The sequence below is a fragment of the Chionomys nivalis genome, chromosome X (assembly GCF_950005125.1).
Source record: "Chionomys nivalis chromosome X, mChiNiv1.1, whole genome shotgun sequence".
Taxonomy (NCBI): Eukaryota; Metazoa; Chordata; class Mammalia; order Rodentia; family Cricetidae; genus Chionomys; species Chionomys nivalis.
In genome coordinates, this window is record NC_080112.1 from 30,512,545 (window position 1) to 30,536,360 (window position 23,816).

Genomic DNA, 23,816 nt, shown 5'->3' on the forward strand with positions numbered 1-23,816 from the left:
CTTGGGCTAATTTTGTCATTGAAGGAAACATTTTGTTTTTTAATCAGTAAATGATTGAAAAGTACTATATAAATAAACTTCTGTGGGTTTATAATTTAAATGAGAGGTTATATGTGTTCTTTCGACATATATTGTCCACTAGCCTGGACAACTTTTGGTTCTTTAGAAAAACCTTTTTATCAGAGGCAAATTATATAAATAATTTAACCTCTTAATTATTGATAAAATAGCCAACATTTTGATTAGCTGTTTCCATCAATCTTGTATTGAAATTTTTTACCAAGAAATTTTTTTAGTTTTTCAAGACTGGGTTTTTCTCTGAAGCCCTGGCTGTTTTGGAATTTGCTCTGTAGACCAGGATGGCCTTGAACTCTGCTTCTGCCTCCCAAGTGCTGGGATTAAAGGCAGGTGCTGTCAGCACCACTGGGCTGCCAAGAGAAAATTTTGAGAGCATAATCTTTATCATAATCTATATCAGATCCATAATGCTTGACCAACAATTAAACTAGTTTTGTTTTTGTTAAATCTAGTATAATCAAGTAGAGTCCAAGTCTACTATTACAGGACTTAATTTGCTTAGAATACAGTCCGAAAACTATAGAGCATACGCCTTATCGAGCTGGTTACCTGTTCTATAAAGTTTTATTGGAACTTGCTCACTCAGTAATGTATTGTCTATCTACTTTTGCTAAAATGGTAGAATTGAGCGGGGCGATGGTGGTGGTGCACGCCTTTAATCCCAGCCCTCGGGAGGCAGAGGCAGGCGGATCTCTGGGAGTTCGAGGCCAGCCTGGTTCACACAGAGAATTCCAGGACAGCCAAGGCTACACAGACCCTGTCTCGAAAAACAAAACAAAACAAACAAACAAAAAAAATGGTAGAATTAAACACTTTATACAGAGACAATGGGACCCATAATTAATTACTGTAAAGCTAAAATTACTGAAAGCACGGTAGACTAAAAGATCTTAACCTATAAGCGCAGCTAGCCCTTTTTATTGATGTTGTTTTTCAAGACAGGGTTTCTCTGCCTTGGCTGTCCTGGAATTCTCTCTGTGAACCAGGCTGGCCTCAAATTCAGAGAGTGTTAGATTAAAGGTGGGCGGCACCACACCCAGTTACTCTCTTAATTTCCATTTCACCTATTTCTTTTGACTAAATTAACCTTTCAGAACCCATTTCACTCAAGTGTGGGTGGTGATAGTTCTCAATTTTGTCATGAAGAGTGTATAATCAACCTAATGTAGTGACCAGCACAGTCTAAATAACCAAGAAATGCTATTGGTATTAGCTGAATTGTATGACTTAAGAGTTTTGTTTTTCGTTAAATATATAAATAATGAAATATTTGGAGAACTAAAGAGTAAATCCTTTTCTGATAATTCTTAAACAATATCTTTAGGTACGAATGTGAAGAATCTTTTACGACTCTGAATGTAGACATTAGAAACCACCAAAATCTTCTTGATTCTCTGGAACAGTACGTCAAAGGAGATTTATTAGAAGGGGCAAATGCTTATCATTGTGAAAAATGCAATAAAAAGGTACGTATTGTCTGTTAATTATAATAATTCTGGGAGCTATTGATAGTTGATAGCTCCTGGTAAGGGAAAGACATTCCAGTCTTTAAGTCCTGGTAAGTGGATTACATTCCAGTGAAGAATATGATCAGCACAAATTGGACTTGGTAGGTTCTTTATAAAAAGAAGCGGGGGGAAGGGGGGAAGGCTTGGAGTTTAGAGGTAGACCTACCTGTCAGTCACTTTTTTTTTTTAAATCTTCCTTTGTTGTGATAATAAAAAAAAGCAGGGTGTGTGTGTTGGGGGAAGGAAGTTTAAAAGTAGTGCCAGAAAAAGCTAGGAAATATAAAATTGTAATTGCTTATGTGAATTAACAGAGCTGATGGAGGAAAACATTTTTCCTCTTATGTTTAGGATTATTTTGCTGAAACTATTAGTTTTTTAAATAGAGTAAAATTGTTCTTTCTAATTAGATCTTTCTATGGGAATGTAACTCTTCAAGGGATAAGGTTATTTAAATATATATAAATAGTAAATTATGTTTATCTTTTGACTTCCAAAGTATTTCAAGTCTAAGTTAACCGTGTTGTGTGGCCTACCACACCACTTAGAAAAGTATTAAAGTCTGTACATTGGGATTATGAGCAATGAAGAAAAAGTAAACTATTTCTTCAGTTTATTTACAGCAGACAACCCTTGTTGATAACTATAAATAACAAACAAATAGCTGTAGGCAAGGACAGTATAGAAACCAGGCAGTAAGTAATGTGTCAATGACTGATTTTTGCAATTTGTAATCACTGGTATAGGCCGTTTCCATATTAACCAGTTACATTTACATCAACTTCTCAAATACTTTATGAATGCAATCCAAATAACTTATGAAAACTTGATATAGTAGTTGTATTTTTGTTGTTGTTGTTGTTAAGAGTTTGCTTAAGAGGCTGGAGAGATAGCTCAGCAGTGAAGAAGAATGTTTACTCTCTTGTATAGGACCTAGATTCAGTTTCTGACATCCACATGGAAGTTCACAGTTGTGTATCGTTCCAGTTTCAGGGAATCTATTGCCCTTGTCTGGTCTCCTCAGCAACTAGGCACACATGTGGTATACTTACACATAATTTGCTTAAAGAGCTAGATGTAGTGATTGACAACTTCACAAGGGAAAACATATGGACCCTATGAAGCCCTATCTTTAAAAAAAAAAAAAAAAATCCAAGAGAAAAAGTTTGCCTGGTCTGGTCTTAATGCTGTAACCTCAACTACTTCACATTCAAGACCTGTCTGGGTTACAAAACAAGTTCAAAGTAAATCTGGACAAAAAGAATTGGAGGTATAGCTAAAGGACAAGCACTTGCATAGCATGTGTGACACCCTAGGTTCACTTTCTGATTTCGGAGTGGTGGTGGTGGTTTGGATTTTGGTTTGCTTTTTATAGTGGATTGTATCTATTTTCTCTTTATTTTAGGTTGATACTGTAAAGCGTTTGCTAATTAAAAAATTACCTCCTGTTCTTGCTATCCAACTAAAACGATTCGATTATGACTGGGAAAGAGAATGTGCAATCAAGTTCAACGATTACTTTGAATTTCCTCGAGAGTTAGACATGGAACCTTACACAGTTGCAGGTGTTGCTAAGCTGGAAGGAGATAATGTAAACCCAGAAAGTCAACTGATACAGCAGAATGAGCAGTCTGAAGAGAAGGCAGGAAGCACAAAGTACAGACTTGTGGGTGTGCTTGTGCACAGTGGTCAAGCAAGTGGAGGACATTACTATTCTTACATCATTCAGAGGAATGGAGGAGATGGTGAAAAGAATCGCTGGTATAAATTTGATGATGGAGATGTAACAGAGTGTAAAATGGATGACGACGAAGAAATGAAAAACCAATGTTTTGGTGGCGAGTATATGGGAGAAGTGTTTGATCACATGATGAAGCGCATGTCATACAGGCGCCAGAAAAGGTGGTGGAATGCTTACATACTTTTTTATGAACGAATGGACACAATAGACCATGATGATGAACTACTAAGATACATATCAGAGATTGCTATCGCCACAAGGCCACATCAGATTGTTATGCCATCGGCCATTGAGAGAAGTGTACGGAAGCAGAATGTACAGTTCATGCACAACCGAATGCAGTACAGTTTGGAATACTTTCAGTTTATGAAAAAACTACTTACATGTAATGGTGTTTACTTAAACCCTCCTCCGGGTAAGTGTCAAGGTAGCTTCTTACAGCATAGAGTAATTCTTATTTATTGATAGGAATAAGCTTTGCTTCACCTACCCCCCCCCCCCAACTCCCCCTCCCGAAGACAGGGTTTCTCTATAGCTTTGGAGCCTGTCAAGAGATCCTTGTGTTTCAATGTGATGCTGGGATTTGAACCCAGGGCCTTGTGTATGGTAGTTGGAACACTGCCTTGGGTTATTTTTTGTTGGTTGATTTTGGGTTGAGGGGAGGTGTTTGTTTTTTGGGGTTTGGTTCTGGTTTTTTTTTTTTTTTTTTTTGGTTTTTTTTGTTGTTGTTGTTGTTTTTTTGTTTTTGAGATGGGGTTTCTCTGTGTAACAATCCTGGCTATTCTAGAATTCACTTTGTTGACCAGGATGGCCTTGTACTCACAGAAATCTGCCTGCCTCTACCTCCTGAGTACTGGGATTAAAGTGATACAGCGTGGCTGGCTTTTTTTGTTTGTGCTAAATTCAGGTATAAGAATTTTATAAGTATCCCAGCACTTGGGAGGCAGAGGCAGGTGGATCTCTGTGAGTTCGAGACCAGCCTGGTCTACAGAGCTAGTTCCAGGACAGGCTCCAAAGCCACAGAGAAACCCTATCTCGAAAAACCAAAAAAAAAAAAAAAAAAAAAAAAAAGAATTTTATAAGTAATCTGAGAAGAGTTCTATTTATTATTTTAATAAATTGAGAACCCAGAGTACAAGTTTGTTTGAAAATGGGGCTTGAACAGAAATTTTGATTGTTTTTAAAAATTTGTGTGTATGTGTTTGTTTTTTAGGGCAAGATCACCTGTCTCCTGAAGCAGAAGAAATCACTATGATTAGTATTCAGCTTGCTGCCAGGTTCCTCTTTACTACAGGATTTCACACAAAGAAAATAGTTCGTGGCTCTGCCAGTGATTGGTACCTTGTTTTGGATTTTTATTCCTATTTAAAATTTGGTGGAGTTCTTTAGTAGAGTGTTTTATTTTTTCAGAACCCTAAGATCATTGTTTCAAATCTAAAAGGCAGAATTTTTTTAAAAATGTAATCATAATGAAGCCGGGCGATGGTGGCGCACGCCTTTAATCCCAGCACTCGGGAGGCAGAGGCAGGTGGATCTCTGTGAGTTCGAGACCAGCCTGGTCTAGAAGAGCTAGTTCCAGGACAGGCTCCAAAGCCACAGAGAAACCCTGTCTCGAAAAACAAAAACAAAAAAAAAAAATGTAATCATAATGAGAGAAATCACACTAAAATACTTGACATAAATTGAAGCGTAAAAAAGAAATGTTAAAAAATATAGATACCATCATAATGCCTTGGGGTTTTTTGGGTTTTTGGGTTTTTTTTCCCAGATAGGGTTTCTCTAGTAACCCTGTCTATCCTGGAACTTGCTTTGTAGACCAGGCTGGCCTCAAACTCAGCTATCCATCTGCCTCTTCCTCCTGAGTTCTGGAACTAAAGGCATGTGCCACTACTGACCAGCTATATCTAGTTAGCAATTGTTCCTTATTAAGGGCCAGTGATGTTTCAGTGGGTAAAAGCTCTTAACCACCAAACCTGACAAAACTGAGTTTGATCCCCAGAATCCACATAGTGGAAGGGGAGAGCCTATTCTTGCAAATAGTCCTCTAAGTTACACACACTAAATCAATATAATTTTTTTTTTACTTATCCAGAAGATAGTTCAATAAGGAAAGAAGGGATTTTGTCATCATTTGATAATGTGTTTTGGTTTTTGATTTGGGGGTTTTTCTGTTGGTTTTTGAGACACAGTTTCTATGTGTAGCTCTCACTGTTCTGAAACTCTGTAGACCAGGAACCATTGCCACCTGGCTATTAATGGTTTTTTAGTAACCAACGTAAGCTTTCACCTATTTTGTAATTCCATGAGATTAGGCCAAGTCATATAGTAGTCATGTCTCTACTCCCAACGCCCACAAGATTTCTCTGTGTAGATCTAGCTAACCTAGAACTCCTGTAGACCAAACTAGCCTAGAACTCAGATCCAACTGAGATTAAAGGCGTGTATCATCATGCATGCCCAGTTCCATATCAGTCATTTTAATGTTAATACTAGAAGTGGTCATTACTGCTGCTGCCTTCAGTGAAAAAAGATGTTTGCTGTCTTTTGTTTCCTAGCGATCCATCCCTTTTACTGTAGGAAAAGTGAACTGAATTTATAGTTGTGGTTTGTTTTGTTTTAGGTATGATGCATTGTGTATTCTCCTTCGTCACAGCAAGAATGTGCGATTTTGGTTTGCTCACAATGTCCTTTTTAATGTTTCAAATCGTTTTTCTGAATACCTTTTGGAATGCCCTAGTGCAGAAGTGAGAGGCGCATTTGCTAAACTTATAGTCTTCATTGCACATTTTTCCTTGCAAGATGGGCCTTGTCCTTCACCTTTTGCATCTCCTGGACCTTCTAGTCAGGTAATTGTCCCTTTGTTTATAATTATTTGTGTATTACCCACCCCCGAATGTGTTTTCCTGAAGTTAAAGAGAGAAACTTGAATACTTTTTTTTTATTGTTTACCAAAGTAACAAAACCTGATCCTGAATTCCATTAAAATTACTAGATAAAAAGCAGCAATGATTATTTGCCCTTTAAAAAAATATGGGTAGCCTGGGATGTGATTTGGTGGTAGAGAGCATTCCTAAAATATACTCTGGTGCTCTAGTTTCCATCCCTAGCACAGAAGGGAATTTTTGTAAAGTTACAAGTTTTTATATGTATGTATGCATATGCTTTTTAAACATTTATTATGTATGGGATGTTGTGCATGTGCCACAGCACAAGTGTAGAGGCCAAAGAATAACTTGTGGGAGTCAGTTCTCTCCTTCCACCATGTGGGTACTAGGAATCAAACTTCTAGTCCTCTGTTTGGGTGGTAAGCTCCTTTACCCATTGAGTCATCTCACCAGCCCTATTTTTGGTTTTTCGAGACAAGGTTTCTCTGTAGCTTTGGTGCCTGTCCCGGAACTAGCTCTTGTAGACCAGGTTGGTCTCAAACTCACAGAGATCCGCCTGCCTCTGCCTTCCAAGCGCTGGGATTAAAGGCGTGCGCCACCACTGCCCGGCTACCAGCCCTATTTTTAATTAGCTTACAAAATAGTGTTTTCATGTGAAGATTTTCCTATCTACTTCATTTTGGTGGATTTTTTTTTAATTGCAGCAAAGTGAAAAATCTGTAATTAACTCAAAAGCTGAGTGTGGTGGCATGTGCCTATAAATCTTGAGAAGCTGAGGCAGGGGGATTGAGAATTGAAAGCCAACCTAGGTTCTACATATTGAGGCCTTGTCTCAAAACAAAATTAATAAAATGAAAAAGAAAAAAATAGGAAACCTACTTGAGATTTTCATTCCCTTTACCAAGAATCAAATCCTTTTAATAGTTTATGGCACAGGCCTATAATCCCAACCCCTTTGGAAGCTAAAGCTAGAGGATTGCAAATTCAAAAGCTAGCTTGGTCCAATTTAGTTTAGACCATTATCTATTAGTAAAAAGAGATCTTGGGATATAGCTCAGTGGCAAAGTTCTTCTCTAGCATTAGCATACACATGGCCTTGGATCAGTCTAGTGGTGATAGGCAGGATAGATAGAATTCATGTAATCAGTTTTTCCAAAAAAGTATTTTTGTGTTCAACATATGCATACATGTCCCCTTTTTATAAGAATACAATTATCGCCAGTTGGTGGTGGCACACGCCTTATTAGCTTGTGTTTTCTCCTTTACAGGCTTATGACAACTTAAGCTTAAGTGACCACTTATTAAGAGCAGTACTAAATCTCTTAAGGAGGGAAGTTTCAGAACATGGTCGTCATTTACAGCAGTATTTCAACTTGTTTGTAATGTATGCTAATTTAGGTAAGAAGTGAAATTTTCATTATCTCTGTTATGTTAAATGATAAGTCATTCAAAAGGTCAAATGATGAAATAAGGATTTTTTTTTCTTATTTTTGGTTGTGAGCCCAACCTTTAATGGCTAGGATTTTTTTTTTTTTCTTTGTATCAAACCTTTTCCCCTGTGTGCTTTTTTTTAAATGCCTCTGGTAAACACAGCTGAGACTCTTAAAGTTTTGCCTCCTTAATCGATGATACTGCATCTGTTTGCTTTATTATTTTATATACATTGGTGTTTTACATGCATATCTGTCTGTATGAGGGTGTTGAATTCCTTGGAACGGGGCTGCCTTGTTTGACAGCTCTCCTCAAAGTAACTTGCTCTTTCTAATGTCTGTTCATTCCTGTTCAGTTACTACTAGAACTGTACCTAAATATTGTGCTCTATTGTCTTCTACCATTATTTGTTGCAAAAGATTGGATGGGGGAGAAAACTTGTCTACCACAAATATGGACATTCCAACACTGAAGGGTGGGGACACACCTTTAATTTTTAGCACTAGGGAGGCAGACTGATCTGTGAGTTTGAGGTCAGTCTCCCTAATAGTGAGTGGTGAGTTCTAGACCAACCAGAATGACAATGAGATGTCTTCCCCCCCTCCCAAAAAAAAGCACAAATAATTTTTGTGTTGTTATTTTGGTGTTTATTTTAATTAGCTTGGACAGAAGATATATGTTCTGTAATATTTAAAATTATAAAAATTGCCAGCTGGTCAGTGGTGGCACGCATTTTTAATCCCAGGAGGCAGAGGCCAGCTTGGTCGACAGAGGCAAATTCCAGTACATCGAACAGAAACCCTATCAGAGAGAGAGGGAGAGAGGGGGGGAGGGAGGGAGGATTGCTAATAAGATATTAGTATACCGACCTTAAAATAATTGGCAAATTCCATATTTACGTTAATTCTATTTGGCCATATTTAGAACTGGTTCAGAAACTTGGAGAATTATTTTTTAATGACTTCTTTAAACATTCTTTTTAAAAAGCACTCAACTTTTATGTTGATTCATGGGCCTATTTACTTCTCATTTATCTCTGATTGGTTGCAATCTCCAGCCTGTACTGCATACCAGAACCCTATTGAAGAAGGACGCTTAAAAGAAATCCCACACTAGCTCAGAACTGAGAAATAGATGGCTGTTTATTTATAGGTCGACTCACAAATCAGAATCCTATGTTTGAATGGAGATCAGAAAATGAACCCTGCAACCAGAACAGAGAGGCCAGAAAAGAGAGTGTGCACACATGCTCTACATCGGCTTATGTAGTATAAGAGGCCACGCCCCAGTGGGTGTGTAACCATTGGCTGTAAGATTTCCTACAGCACCCTATTTCTCATTTAGTTTAGTAGGGGCTGCAATATAGTTCATATCTAGACTTTGTATTTTCCAGGCTATAGAGTTTTCCCTATCCTATTGTCTACATACTCAGTCAAATCATAGTCAAATGGTCACTGGTTTGTTTGTTTGTTATTGTTGCAGAGGTGTTTTGTGTGTGTGTATGAGAGAGAGAGAGAGAGAGAGAGAGAGAGAGAGAGAGAGAGAGAGAGAGAGAGAGAGAGAGAGAGAGAGAGAGAGTTTTTCTGTAGTTTTGGAGACCAGGCTGGCCTTGAACTCACAGAGTTCAGCTTCTCTCTGCCTTCCAAGTGCTGGGATTAAAGGCATGCACCACCACCACCCAGCATAATCACTGTTTTGTATAGAAAATTCTAAAGTGGTAAATTTCTTACTATAGTTAAATAAGTCTGAATCCAAGTAAGAACAATGTGTTCATGATTATAAAGTGATAGGCAAGAGTTAGGCATAATACCAGATGCAAGTAGATCTCTGAATTTGAGGCCAACCTGGTCTGCATAGTAACTTCTAGAAGAGTTAGGACTATATAGGGAAGCCCTATCTCCAAAAAAGAAAAAAAAAGGTGATAGACCAGGGTTAGAAAGGTGGCTCAGCAGTTAAAGTGCTTGTACAGGAGTTCAAATCCTTACAACTCAAGTATATGCTGAGTGGAATATGATGGTTTGCCTGTAATTCCAGCCTGAAAAGGTTGAGACATGGAAGCTACAGAGCAAGGTGGCTAATAACTGCTGATTTTGTTCACAAAGTTCTTTTTATCCTAATGTTTTTTTTCCCCATTTTCTCCTGCCTGTTTCCTGTCTCTTTTGACTGCAGGAGTGGCAGAGAAGACACAGCTGCTGAAATTGAGTGTGCCTGCTACCTTTATGCTTGTGTCCTTAGATGAAGGTCCTGGTCCTCCGATTAAATATCAGTATGCTGAATTAGGCAAATTATACTCAGTAGTGTCACAGCTAATCCGCTGTTGCAATGTCTCCTCAAGAATGCAGTCTTCTATCAATGGTAATGTATCCTTGGCAATAGTTTTGAATACTCTGGGTCAGATCTAGAACTAAATTAAATATAATACCGAAAATAAATACAAAGTAAGGATGTGAAGGAAGGTCCATGCTTATGACATTTTATAGTATTTACAAGTTCTGTACTTTTTCACATTAATATGAGTCTTTTTCTGCTTTCTACTGCGTTAAATTTCTAAAATTTTTTATGTTAGTATACCTAATCATTGTAGCATAGTCTACGTTTCTTCATTATGCTTAGGAAACTTGACTTTTGCAGCTCATTTTTCTAAAACAGGCTATTTTCTTAGATGTCTACATTGTTATTGTGGAGAAGCTTATTGGTTGTTCATTGGTGACAAATCTGTATTGTAGGTAATCCTTCTCTTCCAAATCCTTTTGGTGATCCTAATTTATCACAACCTATAATGCCAATTCAGCAAAATGTGGTAGATATTTTATTTGTGAGAACAAGTTATGTGAAGAAAATTATTGAAGACTGCAGTAACTCTGATGAGACCGTCAAATTGCTTCGCTTTTGCTGCTGGGAGAATCCTCAGTTCTCATCTACCGTCCTCAGTGAACTTCTTTGGCAGGTTAAGAAACTATAACCATTGCTACATCTCTATGACTTGATTTGTTATCCATTTATCCATTATTCACTGTGTCTTACCTATTTCCTAGGTTGCATATTCCTATACTTATGAACTCCGACCCTATTTGGATCTGCTTTTACAAATCTTACTGATTGAGGACTCCTGGCAGACTCACAGGTAAAAATACTTTAAACATGATTCAACTGAATTGTTTTTTACTTAAAGAAAACCATCAATAGACTTTTGTATACATGTGAATTCATTTAAGCCTAAGAATTATTTTAGTTTTAGAACTAACCTCATGACACAAAGGTAGTCCTTAGCTGAGGAGGTCACAGAGAATACAGATCTTTAATCCCGGCACTTGGGAGGCTGAGGCAGGCAGATTTCTGAGTTCCAAACTAGCCAGGGCTGTAGGGAGGCCTTGTCTTAAACAAAAAAGAGAGGGAGAGAGAGTTCGTAGGTGGAGCAACAAAATAACTCAGTAGGTGAGGGTACTTGGCTTCTGCCTGATGACCTGTGTTTAGTCCTACGTGATTAAAAGAAAACCAGTTCTTGCTGGGCGGTGGTGGCTCATGCCCTTGATCCCAGCACTCAGGAGGTAGGCAGGCAGGCAGATCTCTGAGTTTGAGGCCATCCTGGTCTACAAGAGCTAGTTCCAGGACAGGCTCCAAAACTACAGAGAAACCCTGTCTCAGAAAACCAGTTCTCTCCAGCTATCCACTGGCAGGCATGCACACATGGAAATGTATTGGTTATCTTAATAGATTACTGCTTACTTATTAACATTGAATTTACAGCCAATAGCTTACACCTCACACCCGATGTGAGCTTCTCTGGAAGATGCATCACAGCTTAGGAACACTAGACTGCACTTCAGTGCTATGCCGGTATACCATTTAAAACAGCAAAAACAAATACTTGTTCAGAGTTAGAAGGGGAAACAAGGCGGAGTCACTTTATTCGACCTCTGCTAGGAAAATGCTAGTTCTGGGCAACTCGAATTATTTGCTACTTTATTCATGATCACAGATAGCTAACAAAGCACTTTAAGTACTGAATTTTAAGATTACCCATTCTTGGGGTTGTAGAATGACTTGGCCATCTTTTTGAGGTGACTCATATTTGGTTCCTAACACCCACATAGTGATTCAAAACCCTCTGTATGTAACTCTCCAGTTCTCTGGGATCTGACAACCCTCTTTTTTTTTTTTTGGTTTTTCGAGACAGGGTTTCTCTGTGGTTTTGAAACCTGTCCTGGAACTAGCTCTTGTAGACCAGGCTGGCCTCAAACTCACAGAGATCCGCCTGCCTCTGCCTCCCAAGTGCTGGGATTAAAGGCGTGCGCCACCACCGCCCGGCCTGACAACCCTCTTCTGACTGCTAAAGGCACCAGGCACATATATATACAATGCAGGAAAAGCACTCCTACATCTACACATAAAATAATTTAAACCTTTTTTTTTTAAATACCAATGTTTAGTCTTAGTGGAAGATTGCAAATGCCAGAATTTACAGATTCAAACTATCAGATTATCTTTTTAGCATTATATGTTTCCAATTACTGTTATAAAAATAGCAGTAAGCAAAGTATCTGTTTTCTTGGAGACAAAATGTTCAAAGCTGTCACCATTGATACTTCACTCCTGAGATAATTTTAATGTAGTTTAGCTTCTAGTATTTTCCTTGTTGAAACAGTGTACGAGACTCTAGCTTTTAGGGAGTAATGGCATATATGAACTTTTAATTCCAGCATTCCAATGCAGAGGCAGGCAGATCCCTTTGAGTTCTGAGTCAGCAAAGACTACATAGCAAGATCCTTTTTCAAAAAATAGAAAAGAATTTGTAGCTTTCTAGTTAAACATACCAAATTCTCTTTTTAGCATATAATATGATGGAACCAAGTTGGATTAACTGTGAGAAAGAAAGTAGTCATTTTAACTCAAGCTTGAAAATCATCTCATAGCCGGGCGGTGGTGGCGCACGCCTTTAATCCCAGCACTCGGGAGGCAGAGGCAGACGGATCTCTGTGAGTTTGAGGCCAGCCTGGTCTAGAAGAGCTAGCTCCAGGACAGGAACCAAAAGCTACAGACCCTGTCTCAAATCAAAAAAAAAAGAAAAAGAAAAGAAAATCATCTCATAGAGAAAGGTGAATCGCTGTAAGTTCGAGGCCAGCCTGGTCTACAAAGGACAGCCAAGGCTGCACAAAAAAACCCTGTTTTGACAAAAACCAGGAAGAAGGAAGTTTTGTCATAATGGCTTCCCATGTGTCCTGCTTTGTTAGGCATGAGGAAGCAACATCAAGCTAATACTGTTTAAAGATGGTATCTGGAAAACTATTGATATTAGTGGAAAGTAATATTTTAGCACTTTATATAAGTTTGCAAAAATGAAGGTAAGGATTGGGGGTGGTTTAGTGACAGAAAGCTTATCTAACATGGGTTGCACCAGCTCTCACCCTCAGCACCACTCCCCCTCAAAAAAAAAAAATTTGAAAAGTAGGATTTATATGTAGTATCTTTTTTTTTTTTGGTTTTTTCGAGACAGGGTTTCTCTGTGGTTTTGGAGCCTGTCCTGGAACTAGCTCTTGTAGACCAGGCTGGTCTCGAACTCACAGAGATCCGCCTGCCTCTGCCTCCCGAGTGCTGGGATTAAAGGCGTGCGCCACCACCGCCCGGCTATATGTAGTATCTTAGATCAAACAGCAAGAAGCCTGTAGCCATTTAGACATTCTTGTTCCTTTCCCGTCCTGACAACCATTTAAATCTCCTTTCTTCTGTGAGTTTGCCTTTTACTATCATTTTGCCAAAATGTAAGTACAACATTTAGCATTTTTTCCCTTTAGCAGTTATTTTCCTTCAGTGTAATGTTTGCAAGGCTCATTTACCATTATAGCGTATATTGGTATTTTATTTCCTTTTTATGGCTGAATGATTATTTAGTCTTACAGGTATGTCATTTTGTTTATTGACAGGTAATGTCTAACACACACACAAAAAAAAACAGGCACTGGGCATGGTGTTACAAGCATATAATCTCAGTAGTTGAGAGACTGACAGTCAGATTGAGAGGTCAAAGCCATTCTTTGTTACATAATGAGACCCTTTCTCAAAAAACAAAAGACAAAAATAAAGCAAATTATTCTCAACTACGGAGTTTGTGAACTTGTTTCTTAACTTTTTTTAAGTTTGTGTTATTCTTGAGTGTTTTGACGTTGCTTCTGGTAATGTATTTAAACTTCATAAGAAGGGCAATTTGAACAAGTAAAGTTAAATGCACAGACTTGAGTCAGATTGGTTGGCAACTGTATGACCCTAGGCAAGCTGTTTATTTTGTCATCTTCTCCAAGGTTTAATAATATTTACTGTCCAGTATGAAACAACTGAACTCACAGGCATTTACTAGGTGACATGTAATAGCACTCAATAAATGTTAGCTTCTCTTAGATTTTAGAAGTTTTTATCTTCTGATTGTTTTTCAGAATTCATAATGCCCTTAAAGGAATTCCAGATGACCGAGATGGGCTGTTTGACACAATCCAGCGTTCTAAGAATCACTATCAAAAAAGAGCATACCAGTGTATAAAATGTATGGTAGCTCTCTTTAGCAGTTGTCCTGTTGCTTACCAAATCCTGCAGGTGAGGGTATTTTCTTGTAATTTCATAGAAATTTGAATCAGAGTTAAAGGTCCTATTTTAAAGGCTAAGGCTATATATAGCTCTGTGGTATACTACTTACCCAGAATATACAAAGCCTTGGAGTTAAATCCCCAGTACCACAAACAATAAGCAAAAATGACATTAAGATCTTGTTTTAATCCAGGACTGGTGGGTGTACATCTATAAAATCAATATTCAAGGCTAAGGCAGGAGGACAACAGGTTCAACAACCGCCTGAGCTACATAGCAAGTCTTTATTTCAAGGGGGGGGGGGACAATCCTGAGTTTGTAGGGGTGGTCGTCATTTTAAATTTTGTTTGAGATATTCCAAATCCTCTTAAGTGTATATATGGTTTTACTTTTAAAGGGCAATGGAGATCTTAAAAGGAAATGGACCTGGGCAGTAGAATGGCTTGGAGATGAACTCGAAAGAAGACCATACACTGGCAATCCTCAATATACTTACAACAATTGGTCTCCCCCAGTACAAAGCAATGAAACATCAAATGGCTATTTTTTGGAAAGATCACATAGTGCTAGAATGACACTTGCAAAAGCTTGTGAACTCTGTCCTGAGGAGGTAAAGAAAGCCACCAGTCTACAAGAGATAGAAATGGAAGAAAGCAAAGTAATTCTTTATTAGGCCACTGGTTGTGTATTAATGAAAGTGTTGTTTCTTAAAGGTTTTGCTAAAGTTGTACTTGCTTTAATATTTAGTGATAAGTTAATCAGGATGCCTCCCTCTGGAAATTTACAGTGCTATAACCTCATTCTTCTAAGAGAATCCAAATTACGAATTTTTATTGTTTTTTAAATCTTTATGTGTATGAGTGTTTTGTCTGTATATATGTCTGCACCATGTGCCTTCTTGGTGTCCATGGAGGCCAGAAAAAAGGATATTGGATTCCCTGAAATTGCAGTTCAACAAGTTATTGTGAACTGCCATTTGCATATTAACTTGAACTTTGGCCAGTAATCTCAGCACTTGGGAGGCAGAGACAGTTGGATCTCTGTGAGTTTGAGGTCAGCCTGGTCTACAAAGCAAGTTCCTGGACAGCCAGGACTGTTAAACAGAGAAACCCTGTCTCAAAAAAACCAAAAAAAAAAAAAAAGAAAGAAAGAAAAAACAATAAAGACTTGAACTGGCTGGGCAGTGGTGGCGCACGCCTTTAATCCCATCACTCGGGAGACAGAGATAGGCAGATCTCTGTAAATTCAAGATCAGCCTGGTCTAAAAGAACTAGTTCGAGGATGGCCTCTAAAGCTGCAGAGAAACCCTGTCTCGAAAAAACACCAAAAAAAAAAAAAAAAAAAAAAAGACTTGAATTTGAAGCAAGTGCTCTTTACTCTGACTCATCTCTCTAGCTCCATCCCCTTCCGCCTTTAACATCATTCATTTACTCTGTATGTGTGTGAATATGAACCATAGCACATGTGGAGATCAATTTTTTTCAAATTAAAATATAGCCACATTATTTTCCCCTTTTAGTTATTCCCACACATCCCCTTGCTCTGTCTTAGATTCATGGCTTCTTTTTCTTTAAATGTTGTATATATGTATATTCTTAATGTATAAATAACGTGTTCAGTTGTGTATAAAGTTACTTACGTGTCTATTACATTAGGAATGACCATTTGGTATTAGATATATAATTAGGGGATTGTTCCCTAGGGGATATAATTTTCCTGCTTTCAGCATTCCTTGTTTACCTATATATAGTTCTCTGTCTAGGCTTAAAATCTCATGAACTTTCCTCCTTCCATGTTAACATCTATCGATGTCCTTGTTTAGACAGCCATGTGTGTGGCTTCCCTGGCATTTATAGGAGATGGAGCCTCACAACAGACATCCTATTCCTCTGACTCTTTATAGTATTTCACCCCCTCAGTGACTGGGGAGGGTCCCTGAACCTTAGATTGCAGAAATTATAAACAGTTTTTAAAAGTTGTTACTACGTCAACAGAGTTGGAAGTGAGTTTGATGTTGCTTACATAATTCTTTTTCTTTAAAATTAGGAACCAGATGACCAAGATGCCCCAGATGAGCATGAATCACCTCCACCAGAAGATGCCCCATTATACCCCCATTCCCCTGGATCTCAATATCAGCAGGTAAGCAGGAGTCAGATAGTGGGGTTAACAACCTCTACAGTGGTTCTCAACCTTTCTAATGCTGCAACCCTTTAATATAGTTCCTTGTGTTGTGGTGACCGACAACCATAAAATTATTGTTGTTGCTACTTTATAACTATAATTTTGCTACTATTATGAATTGTAATGTAAATATCTGATATGTGACCCCTGTGAGAGGGTCATTCAGACCACCCCCAGGGGTTGCAACCCACAGATTGAGAACCACTGCTCTAAAACCAATTTCATGCTTAGTTGTAAAGGATGGCTTTTCCATGACTGAACTCAGATTATCTGAACTGACTCTGGGTACATGATCACAAGAATGGTTGTAATGTGATCATGGTGCAAATTTAACTTGCCCCAGTGATGTCGTTCCCTTACCAAATATATATGTCTTGTACTAGTATAGAGTGAGTAAAACTGCATGATTCTTCTCAGCATAATAATCGTTGCTTAGTGTCAAGGATTATGATAACACTTGTTAGGTTAAGTCTTTAAGTGGATTCTGAAAACACAGAGATGATAGTTAAGTAATGTTGCTTAATTAGCCTGGGATTTCATTGACAGTAGAAATTATGGGGAATTTGACATATTTCTACAGGTGATTATACCTGTAAAATCACAAAAGTAGGGGGCTGGAGAGATGCCTCAGTGGTTAAGAGCACTGCCTGCTCTTCCAAAGGTCCAGAGTTCAATTCCCAGCAACCTCATGGTGGCTCACAACCATCTGTAATGATGTATGGTGCCCTCTTCTGGCCTGTAGGCATGCATACAAGCAGACAGAATACTATATACATAATAAATTAATATTTTTTTAAAAATTACAAAAGTAGAGAAATATTCCAGGACAGGCTCCAAAACCACAGAGAAACCCTGTCTCGAAAACCCCCCCCCCCAAAAAAAAAGTAGAGAAATAATATCCTAAATGGGAACATTCCTAAAACGTAGATGTGACCAAATCAAATGTTTTGAGTTGACAGTAGTACACAATGGACACCAGCTTCTTAGCATGGTGTAGACTGTCAAAACTCACCAAGAGTAGATGACTTAACCATTAATCTCAGCAATCCTGAGACAGAGATAGGCAGATCTCTGAGATTGTGACCAGCCAGGGCTACATATTAAGACTCTATCTTGCAAACTTTTAATCCCAACACTCAGGAGGCAGACATAGGTGGCTATTAGTGAGTTCCAGGGCAGCCAGGACTGTTAAGCAGAGACACCTTGTCTTTAAGAGGGGGGGAAAAACGGGAGGGGGTGCTTGAGATCTGTTGACAGGTTTCCAGGTGTTGCTGCCCTGAAAAGTATGTCATGAGACTGCCACTTAAGACAGCCTTATGTACCAGGCGGTGGTGGTGCACATCTTTAATCCCAGAGGCAGGTGGATCTCTGTGAGTTCAAGGCCAGAGCTAGTTCCAGGACAGGCTCTAAAACTACAACAAAACCCTGTGCATGGGGGAGACACGGGCGGGACGGGACAGCCTTATGCTTTAGGGTACAAATGGAACCACATGGAATCATTAGTGTTTGTTCCATGTAGTTATTTTCATAATCTAGAATAATTGAACATGAAGCCTAAAATCTTAAATTGGCTTATGGAGTTATAAAGAAAACCTCAACCCTGTCAGGTTCAGACATATAAAAAGATGAAAGAACAGTTGCTGTGACACACTTTAATTCCAGCACTGGGAGAGGTAGAGATAGCCTGTTTGACACGATGAGTTTCTCCTCTTTTTTTTTTTTTTTAATAGTTTATTTATTTATTTATTTTTGTTTTTCAAGGCTGGGTTTGTGTGTGTAGCCCTGGCTGTCCTGGAATTTGCTCTATAGACAAGACTGTCCTGTAACTCAGACATTGCCTGCCTCTACTCCTGAGTGCTGAAATTAAAGGCTTGCGCCACCAGGCAAAGTAACATAGTTTCAAGGCAGCCAGAGCTACATACACCACTAGTCCCTATCCTTAAAAAACAATTTAGAGAACCAGCACAGAGGTTACTTTGATCAGCCCTAAGAAAGCTAATCTAACCTAGTTACTTTTTCTTCAACCTTATTGTGATTTCAGTAGCATTAACTGGTAATTCTGTCTGCAGCTGGGCTGTGATGGCACATACCTTTAATCCCAGCACAGGAGGATCTCTGTGAGCTCAAGGCAGCCTGGTCTACAGAGCGGGTTCCAGGACAGGCTCCAAAGCTACAGAGAAACCCTGTCTCGAAAAACAAAATCTGGGGGGCTGGAGAGATGGCTCAGTGGTTAAGAGCATTGCCTGCCCTTCCAAACGTCCTGAGTTCAATTCCCAGCAACCACATGGTGGCTCACAACCATCTGTAATAAGGTCTGGTGCCCTCTTCTTTGTATACATAATAAATAATAAATAAATATTTTAAAAAAAAAAAGAAAAACAAAATCTGTCTGCATAAGCAATTTCATCTATGGATTTCATAGACAATCAGGTTTATCTGCAAAAGAGTCAGTGGGTAAAGCCACTTGCCATACAAGTCCCACCTGAGTTCAGTACCTAGGACTGTTATATTAGAAGGAGCAAAGAATTCCTTCAAGCTATCCTCTGACCTTCCCATATGTATTATAATATACATACCTACACATAGACTAATAATAGAATTTAATTTTTTGAGCTGTCTCTAGTCCCTAAATTTATGTATTTGACACTAAAAATCACTTAGGACAAATATTGTTTCAGACTTAACCAAGTCATTTGATCTTTAGGGTCCTGAGGTTTGTATTTATTTGCCCATAAAGTTTTTCTTTTTCCACCAGTTTCCATTATCAGGCAGGTGTATTTAAAGGTTAAGTCCTAAGAATAAGATACATGTTTACATTCACAACAATTTCAACTCATGGTTTTAAAGTGTGCTTGCTATTGGAAAGGTTGGGTTCTTCCTAGATTTATTTTACCACGTTTAATTATGGTATTGTGCATATATGCCAGGGAGTATCAGTTGTAGAGACTCAGGTGTGTCAGATCTTGTAATTGGAGTTATGCCAGTTATAAGCCACCTAGCATGGGTGCTGGGAACCAACCTCTCATCCTCTGTATAACTGATACATAGTCTGATCCAGCCATGGAAAAGTTGTAATGCACAGATTTTTTTTCCCCTTTCAGAATAACCATGTGCATGGACAGCCATATACAGGCCCAGCAGCACATCACATGAATAACCCTCAGAGAACTGGCCAACGAGCACAAGAAAATTATGAAGGCAGTGAAGAAGTGTCCCCACCTCAAACCAAGGATCAGTGAAATGCACATATTAACTGGTTCCATCAAGACTGTGCACCCAGGCCTTACAGTCCAACTTTTTTCTGTGTCTGGCTAATATTTAAAACTATAAAAACTATTCCTAATCAACATGGATTGGAGAGTTTATTCACTGTCTTATCTGCAGAAATATGCTGTCAATATATAACCTGCCTGCAGTGGAAAGTGTATAGTGTTTTGTAATAAATGGCCTGATGCTAATGTGTAAATGGCAAAGGTGTATATAGTATATTAATGTTTGACTGTTAATTCTTAAACTTTTCCTTGATGAGACTCACAGATCTACAAAAACTACATTAATTTTCTTGTCATACCCACTGCACTCTGCAGCCAGTGTTGCCTACCTTGTGGCAGTTGGATCACCTCCTTTACAAAAACAAAAGTTAACAGCAACAAAACAGCCCATTCATGTCACACCAATAGTTTTCGTGTTCATTCTTTGCCACTGGAATCAATTTTACTATGAGCAATGTAAAGCTGGTTACCTTTTAATTATTTGGTTGATGTGGAAAATTGGTGATGTACTATGTTTCTAGATCTTTTTCATTGCCTTTTTATTCTGATGTTAGGTTAATCACTTTGAAGCTATAGATATGCTGTAACATTTAGCATGGCTTCACACAAGTTAGTGTAGCCAATGAGGAAATATTACCATAATGATTGCAGTTATCCTGACATGGAGACTGCATTGCCTGGAGCTTTCCTTCTTAAACCCTAGACTATAAAATACAGGCTGAGGGGAGAACTGTGGTAAGCAGGCAGTTCTCAATTGCACATGTGTTCCTTCTCGTGTTTGACAGTGCAGATCTCTGGGTGGAATAAAGAACACAAATTTATCAATTTAGTGGTGGGAATTTTGGAAGGTTTAAAACAAAAATGCAAAAATTTGCTATGCCAGGATGCTGGCTGGAGCCTAGTAGAAGACTGTATCTGGTGTGCTTGTTTTGTTCTTTGGTAGAACTTACTAAGTGACTCTTCTCAAACTGTCCTCTGCTGGACCCCAGTGATTCAGAAGTCAGAACCCCACAGTCTTTTGAGTACCTCTGCACCAAGATGTCTGACTGATTCTCTGCTCAGTCATAATTTTACTTGAAAGCAAGAATTGTCCTAGCTCCTGTTCCATTCCAAAAATTTTAATGTTCAAAGCAGGGTCTAATTTAAAAATTAAAAAATTACTGGTCATTAATATAATTGAAGTATCACAATTTTAGAATAAACAATTTGAATTAATTCATCAGTTAATACTGTATTTTAAAGAGAATTGGTGACTTGAATGTGTGTAATTTTTGGAAACTGTCTAAAACCAAATACCCCTGCAAAAAGATACAACCCACCCTATTTAAATATTTTGCTGTTTTATTTTATAGAAATTATTTTGCTGAATTCGCAAATAGAATTTGATTTAAGAAGAACTTTTTGTCTTGTGGTGTGTTTGGGGGTTTTGGTTCTCTCCCCATCCCTCTCTCCCTCTCCCCCTCTCCCTCTCTCTCCCTCTCTCCTGCATATTTTGTGCACAGAAGGATTGGCTCTTTACTAAAAAAGACTTGGAGAGCAGGATGTTGATGTTGTAAAAGTTCCTCTAACAATCAATCTTGTACTTTTTGTATTTTTTTATATACCTGTGTATTTAATGAGCACAAGCTTGGTTGTATTTTTTACATTTCAGTTGATAGAAAAATGTTGAAAGGCTATAGTTGACACTGTTCAAAGCAGATGCAAAATTGAGCATTTATCTTATTTTGTGATTTAAAAGGGGCAGTATTTAAGATAAAGCTTCGGGTATCTTATTCGCAGTATTCCAGTCCTGCCTCTAGGCTTCTTGTAATTTTAGCAGCTTTTGACTCTACTGTAGATTCTGTTTACATCAGAATTTGCTTTTGTTTTGGTTTTTGTGGAGCTAGGGATCCAGGGCCTCAAACACTCCAGGCAAGTGCTCTGCCACTGAGCTGTACCTCCAGCCTGAATTGAAGTTTGAGCAAAGGTGTTGTATACAGTGTTTGCCTTTCCAACTGGAAGTTTTCAAAGTTTCTCATATAGTGAAGTACGTTAGTTTTGTTTGGACGAGTTACTGGTACTAGTTATATTATCTTACCATCTGACAGACAACCTTGACATTTTCTGCTCTTAATGAAATTATGAAATACATAAAACTTAGTGACTTCCTAGATAAGAGAAAACTTGACATTTTCAAAGGCTGTGAATTTTTAGTTTTGGAGGGATTTCCCCCTCCCCATTAGTTGCTTTGAGTGTATAAGTCCACCAGTTCTTAGTGAGGGCTTATGAGTCATGTTTCTCTCCATTTGAGGAAGAGTCAGTCTGTTATGACCATGAGTTAGGGAAACTGAACAGAGTTATTTTTTGTTTATGAAAATTATTTTCTATGTTTAACTCTTTAAGCATTAATGTATAACCGAAAATTTTAAGATGCATGTTATTGTAAGAGCAACTTAGTGGTGATTTTGAGGTCTTTAAAACATAAATGGCACATTTTAAATTTCAAGTCTTAAAGTGCCTAAAAATTATTTGATTCTCTCAACTGATTCTTTTGAGCCATATGTTTCTCCTCCTTTAAATGTTTGTTGCAGATCACTAGTCTTCTTTGAAATACTCCCATGTTTCTAAATGGCATGATTTTTCTATAGAAGACAGTAGAATCTGTTAACGTAAAGACCGAAGAGATTTTAGTTGTGAAACTGTGTGAATTGGGGTGTTGCACCTTTGGATCTAAGTATTTCCGTGTACAACTTGGTAAACACCATATTGCTGCTGTTTCTAAGCCCTCCACCAACTGACTTCTCATGTTCACCATCACAGAGGCAGAAATACAAACATAATCATATTTGGACTTTATTTCTTTTTATTGATTTTCTCAGTGATGATTTCCCAGCTTTTTTGTCTCAGCTATAATTATACAGACCTAGAATTATTCAAATGTTTTCTATTTTCATGATTAACTTTTATTAGTGAACAATAACAACTTTAATCTTTAATCCTCATTGGCTAAAATGATGAGGAGTCTTTTTTATTTGAATTACTTTTGTAAAGGAAAGTAACAGTCTGTGAATATTCAGGTGACTACTTTGGAATAGTTCTTCAAGTTTTTATTAGTATTTTTCCAGGTTATGTTCTCCCATGGACTATTTTACTTTGTCAAATTTTGTGGTTAATTTGGTGACTATATCCTGCCTTATTTAGAATTTTAGAAAATTGCCTTTTTGTGATAAGTGCCCAGCTTTGATTTCTAGTTTGAAGGTACGAGGACATACAGACTGCTGATAAAGGAAAACAGTACCCCTTTGCCCCTGCTTTTATGTTACCAACAAAACCGTTCTTGGTACTGGTTTCATCATAGGGCCCAACCAGATGTGGTCCCACACCTACATGAGTGTTGCATATTGAAAATAAGGCTTTGGTATGATAAATCACTACAGAAGTGCTGAATGTATTAAGAACTTGCTGCCGATTGTATTTCTATTATTTTGTGTTTGCAGAAGTATGTAGCACTTGTCCTCTAAACTTACGGGTGTAAGTGGGGAAAGGTGAACCACATTTTAAAGTCACTAATGAGTGCAATTTTTTTTTAATTTTGGAATTGGAGTTCCCAAAAGGAAATTTCACCATCCAAATCTCACATACTTCTTAGCCTTTTACAAGCCAACAGACTGACATAAAAGATTGTCCGCAGTTCGTAAGATCTAGCACATATACAAAAATAAAACTTTATAAATTAAATTTGGTTTTTCTTTTATTTATTGAAATACAGTTTCTAAGATCTAAAGCCTAGTCCCACCCCACCCCCTCTCCCCCCCGTATTGCTGGGGATGGAATACAGGGCCTCCAACATATAGGCAAGTTTCTTTTTTTTTTTTTTTTTTTTTTTTTTTTGGGGGGGGTTTTCGAGACAGGGTTTCTCTGTGGTTTTGGAGCCTGTCCTGGAACTAGCTCTTGTAGACCAGGCTGGTCTCGAACTCACAGAGATCCGCCTGCCTCTGCCTCCCGAGTGCTGGGATTAAAAGGCGGGCGCCACCACCGCCCGGCTATAGGCAAGTTTCTGAGCCACATTCCTGGCCCTTGAATTTTTTCTAAGGGAAATGATTATAAACATTTATTATAAAAGGTCATTTACAGATCCAACATGTTAATGTCTAAGCAGCTGGAC

General features: G+C 38.2%; 1 protein-coding gene across 6 annotated transcripts in view; it reads left to right on the forward strand.

The window, feature by feature from the left end:
* Positions 1-23,383, forward strand: part of Usp9x (ubiquitin specific peptidase 9 X-linked) — a 144,349-nt gene extending 120,966 nt beyond the window's left edge. For 4 of the 6 annotated variants that reach the window (XM_057760228.1, XM_057760227.1, XM_057760226.1 and 1 more), the window contains 12 exons: positions 1,403-1,544; positions 2,989-3,739; positions 4,538-4,661; positions 5,945-6,170; positions 7,478-7,607; positions 9,810-9,995; positions 10,367-10,587; positions 10,676-10,764; positions 14,069-14,225; positions 14,614-14,874; positions 16,263-16,358; positions 19,502-23,383. In XM_057760228.1, the coding sequence (XP_057616211.1) occupies positions 1,403-1,544; positions 2,989-3,739; positions 4,538-4,661; positions 5,945-6,170; positions 7,478-7,607; positions 9,810-9,995; positions 10,367-10,587; positions 10,676-10,764; positions 14,069-14,225; positions 14,614-14,874; positions 16,263-16,358; positions 19,502-19,639 (2,521 nt within the window). In that variant the 3' untranslated portion in view covers positions 19,640-23,383. The remainder of the gene's footprint in view (positions 1-1,402; positions 1,545-2,988; positions 3,740-4,537; positions 4,662-5,944; positions 6,171-7,477; positions 7,608-9,809; positions 9,996-10,366; positions 10,588-10,675; positions 10,765-14,068; positions 14,226-14,613; positions 14,875-16,262; positions 16,359-19,501) is intronic. The other 2 variants (XM_057760230.1, XM_057760231.1) reach the window with 1 other exon arrangement.
* The last annotated feature ends 433 nt before the right edge of the window (positions 23,384-23,816 follow it).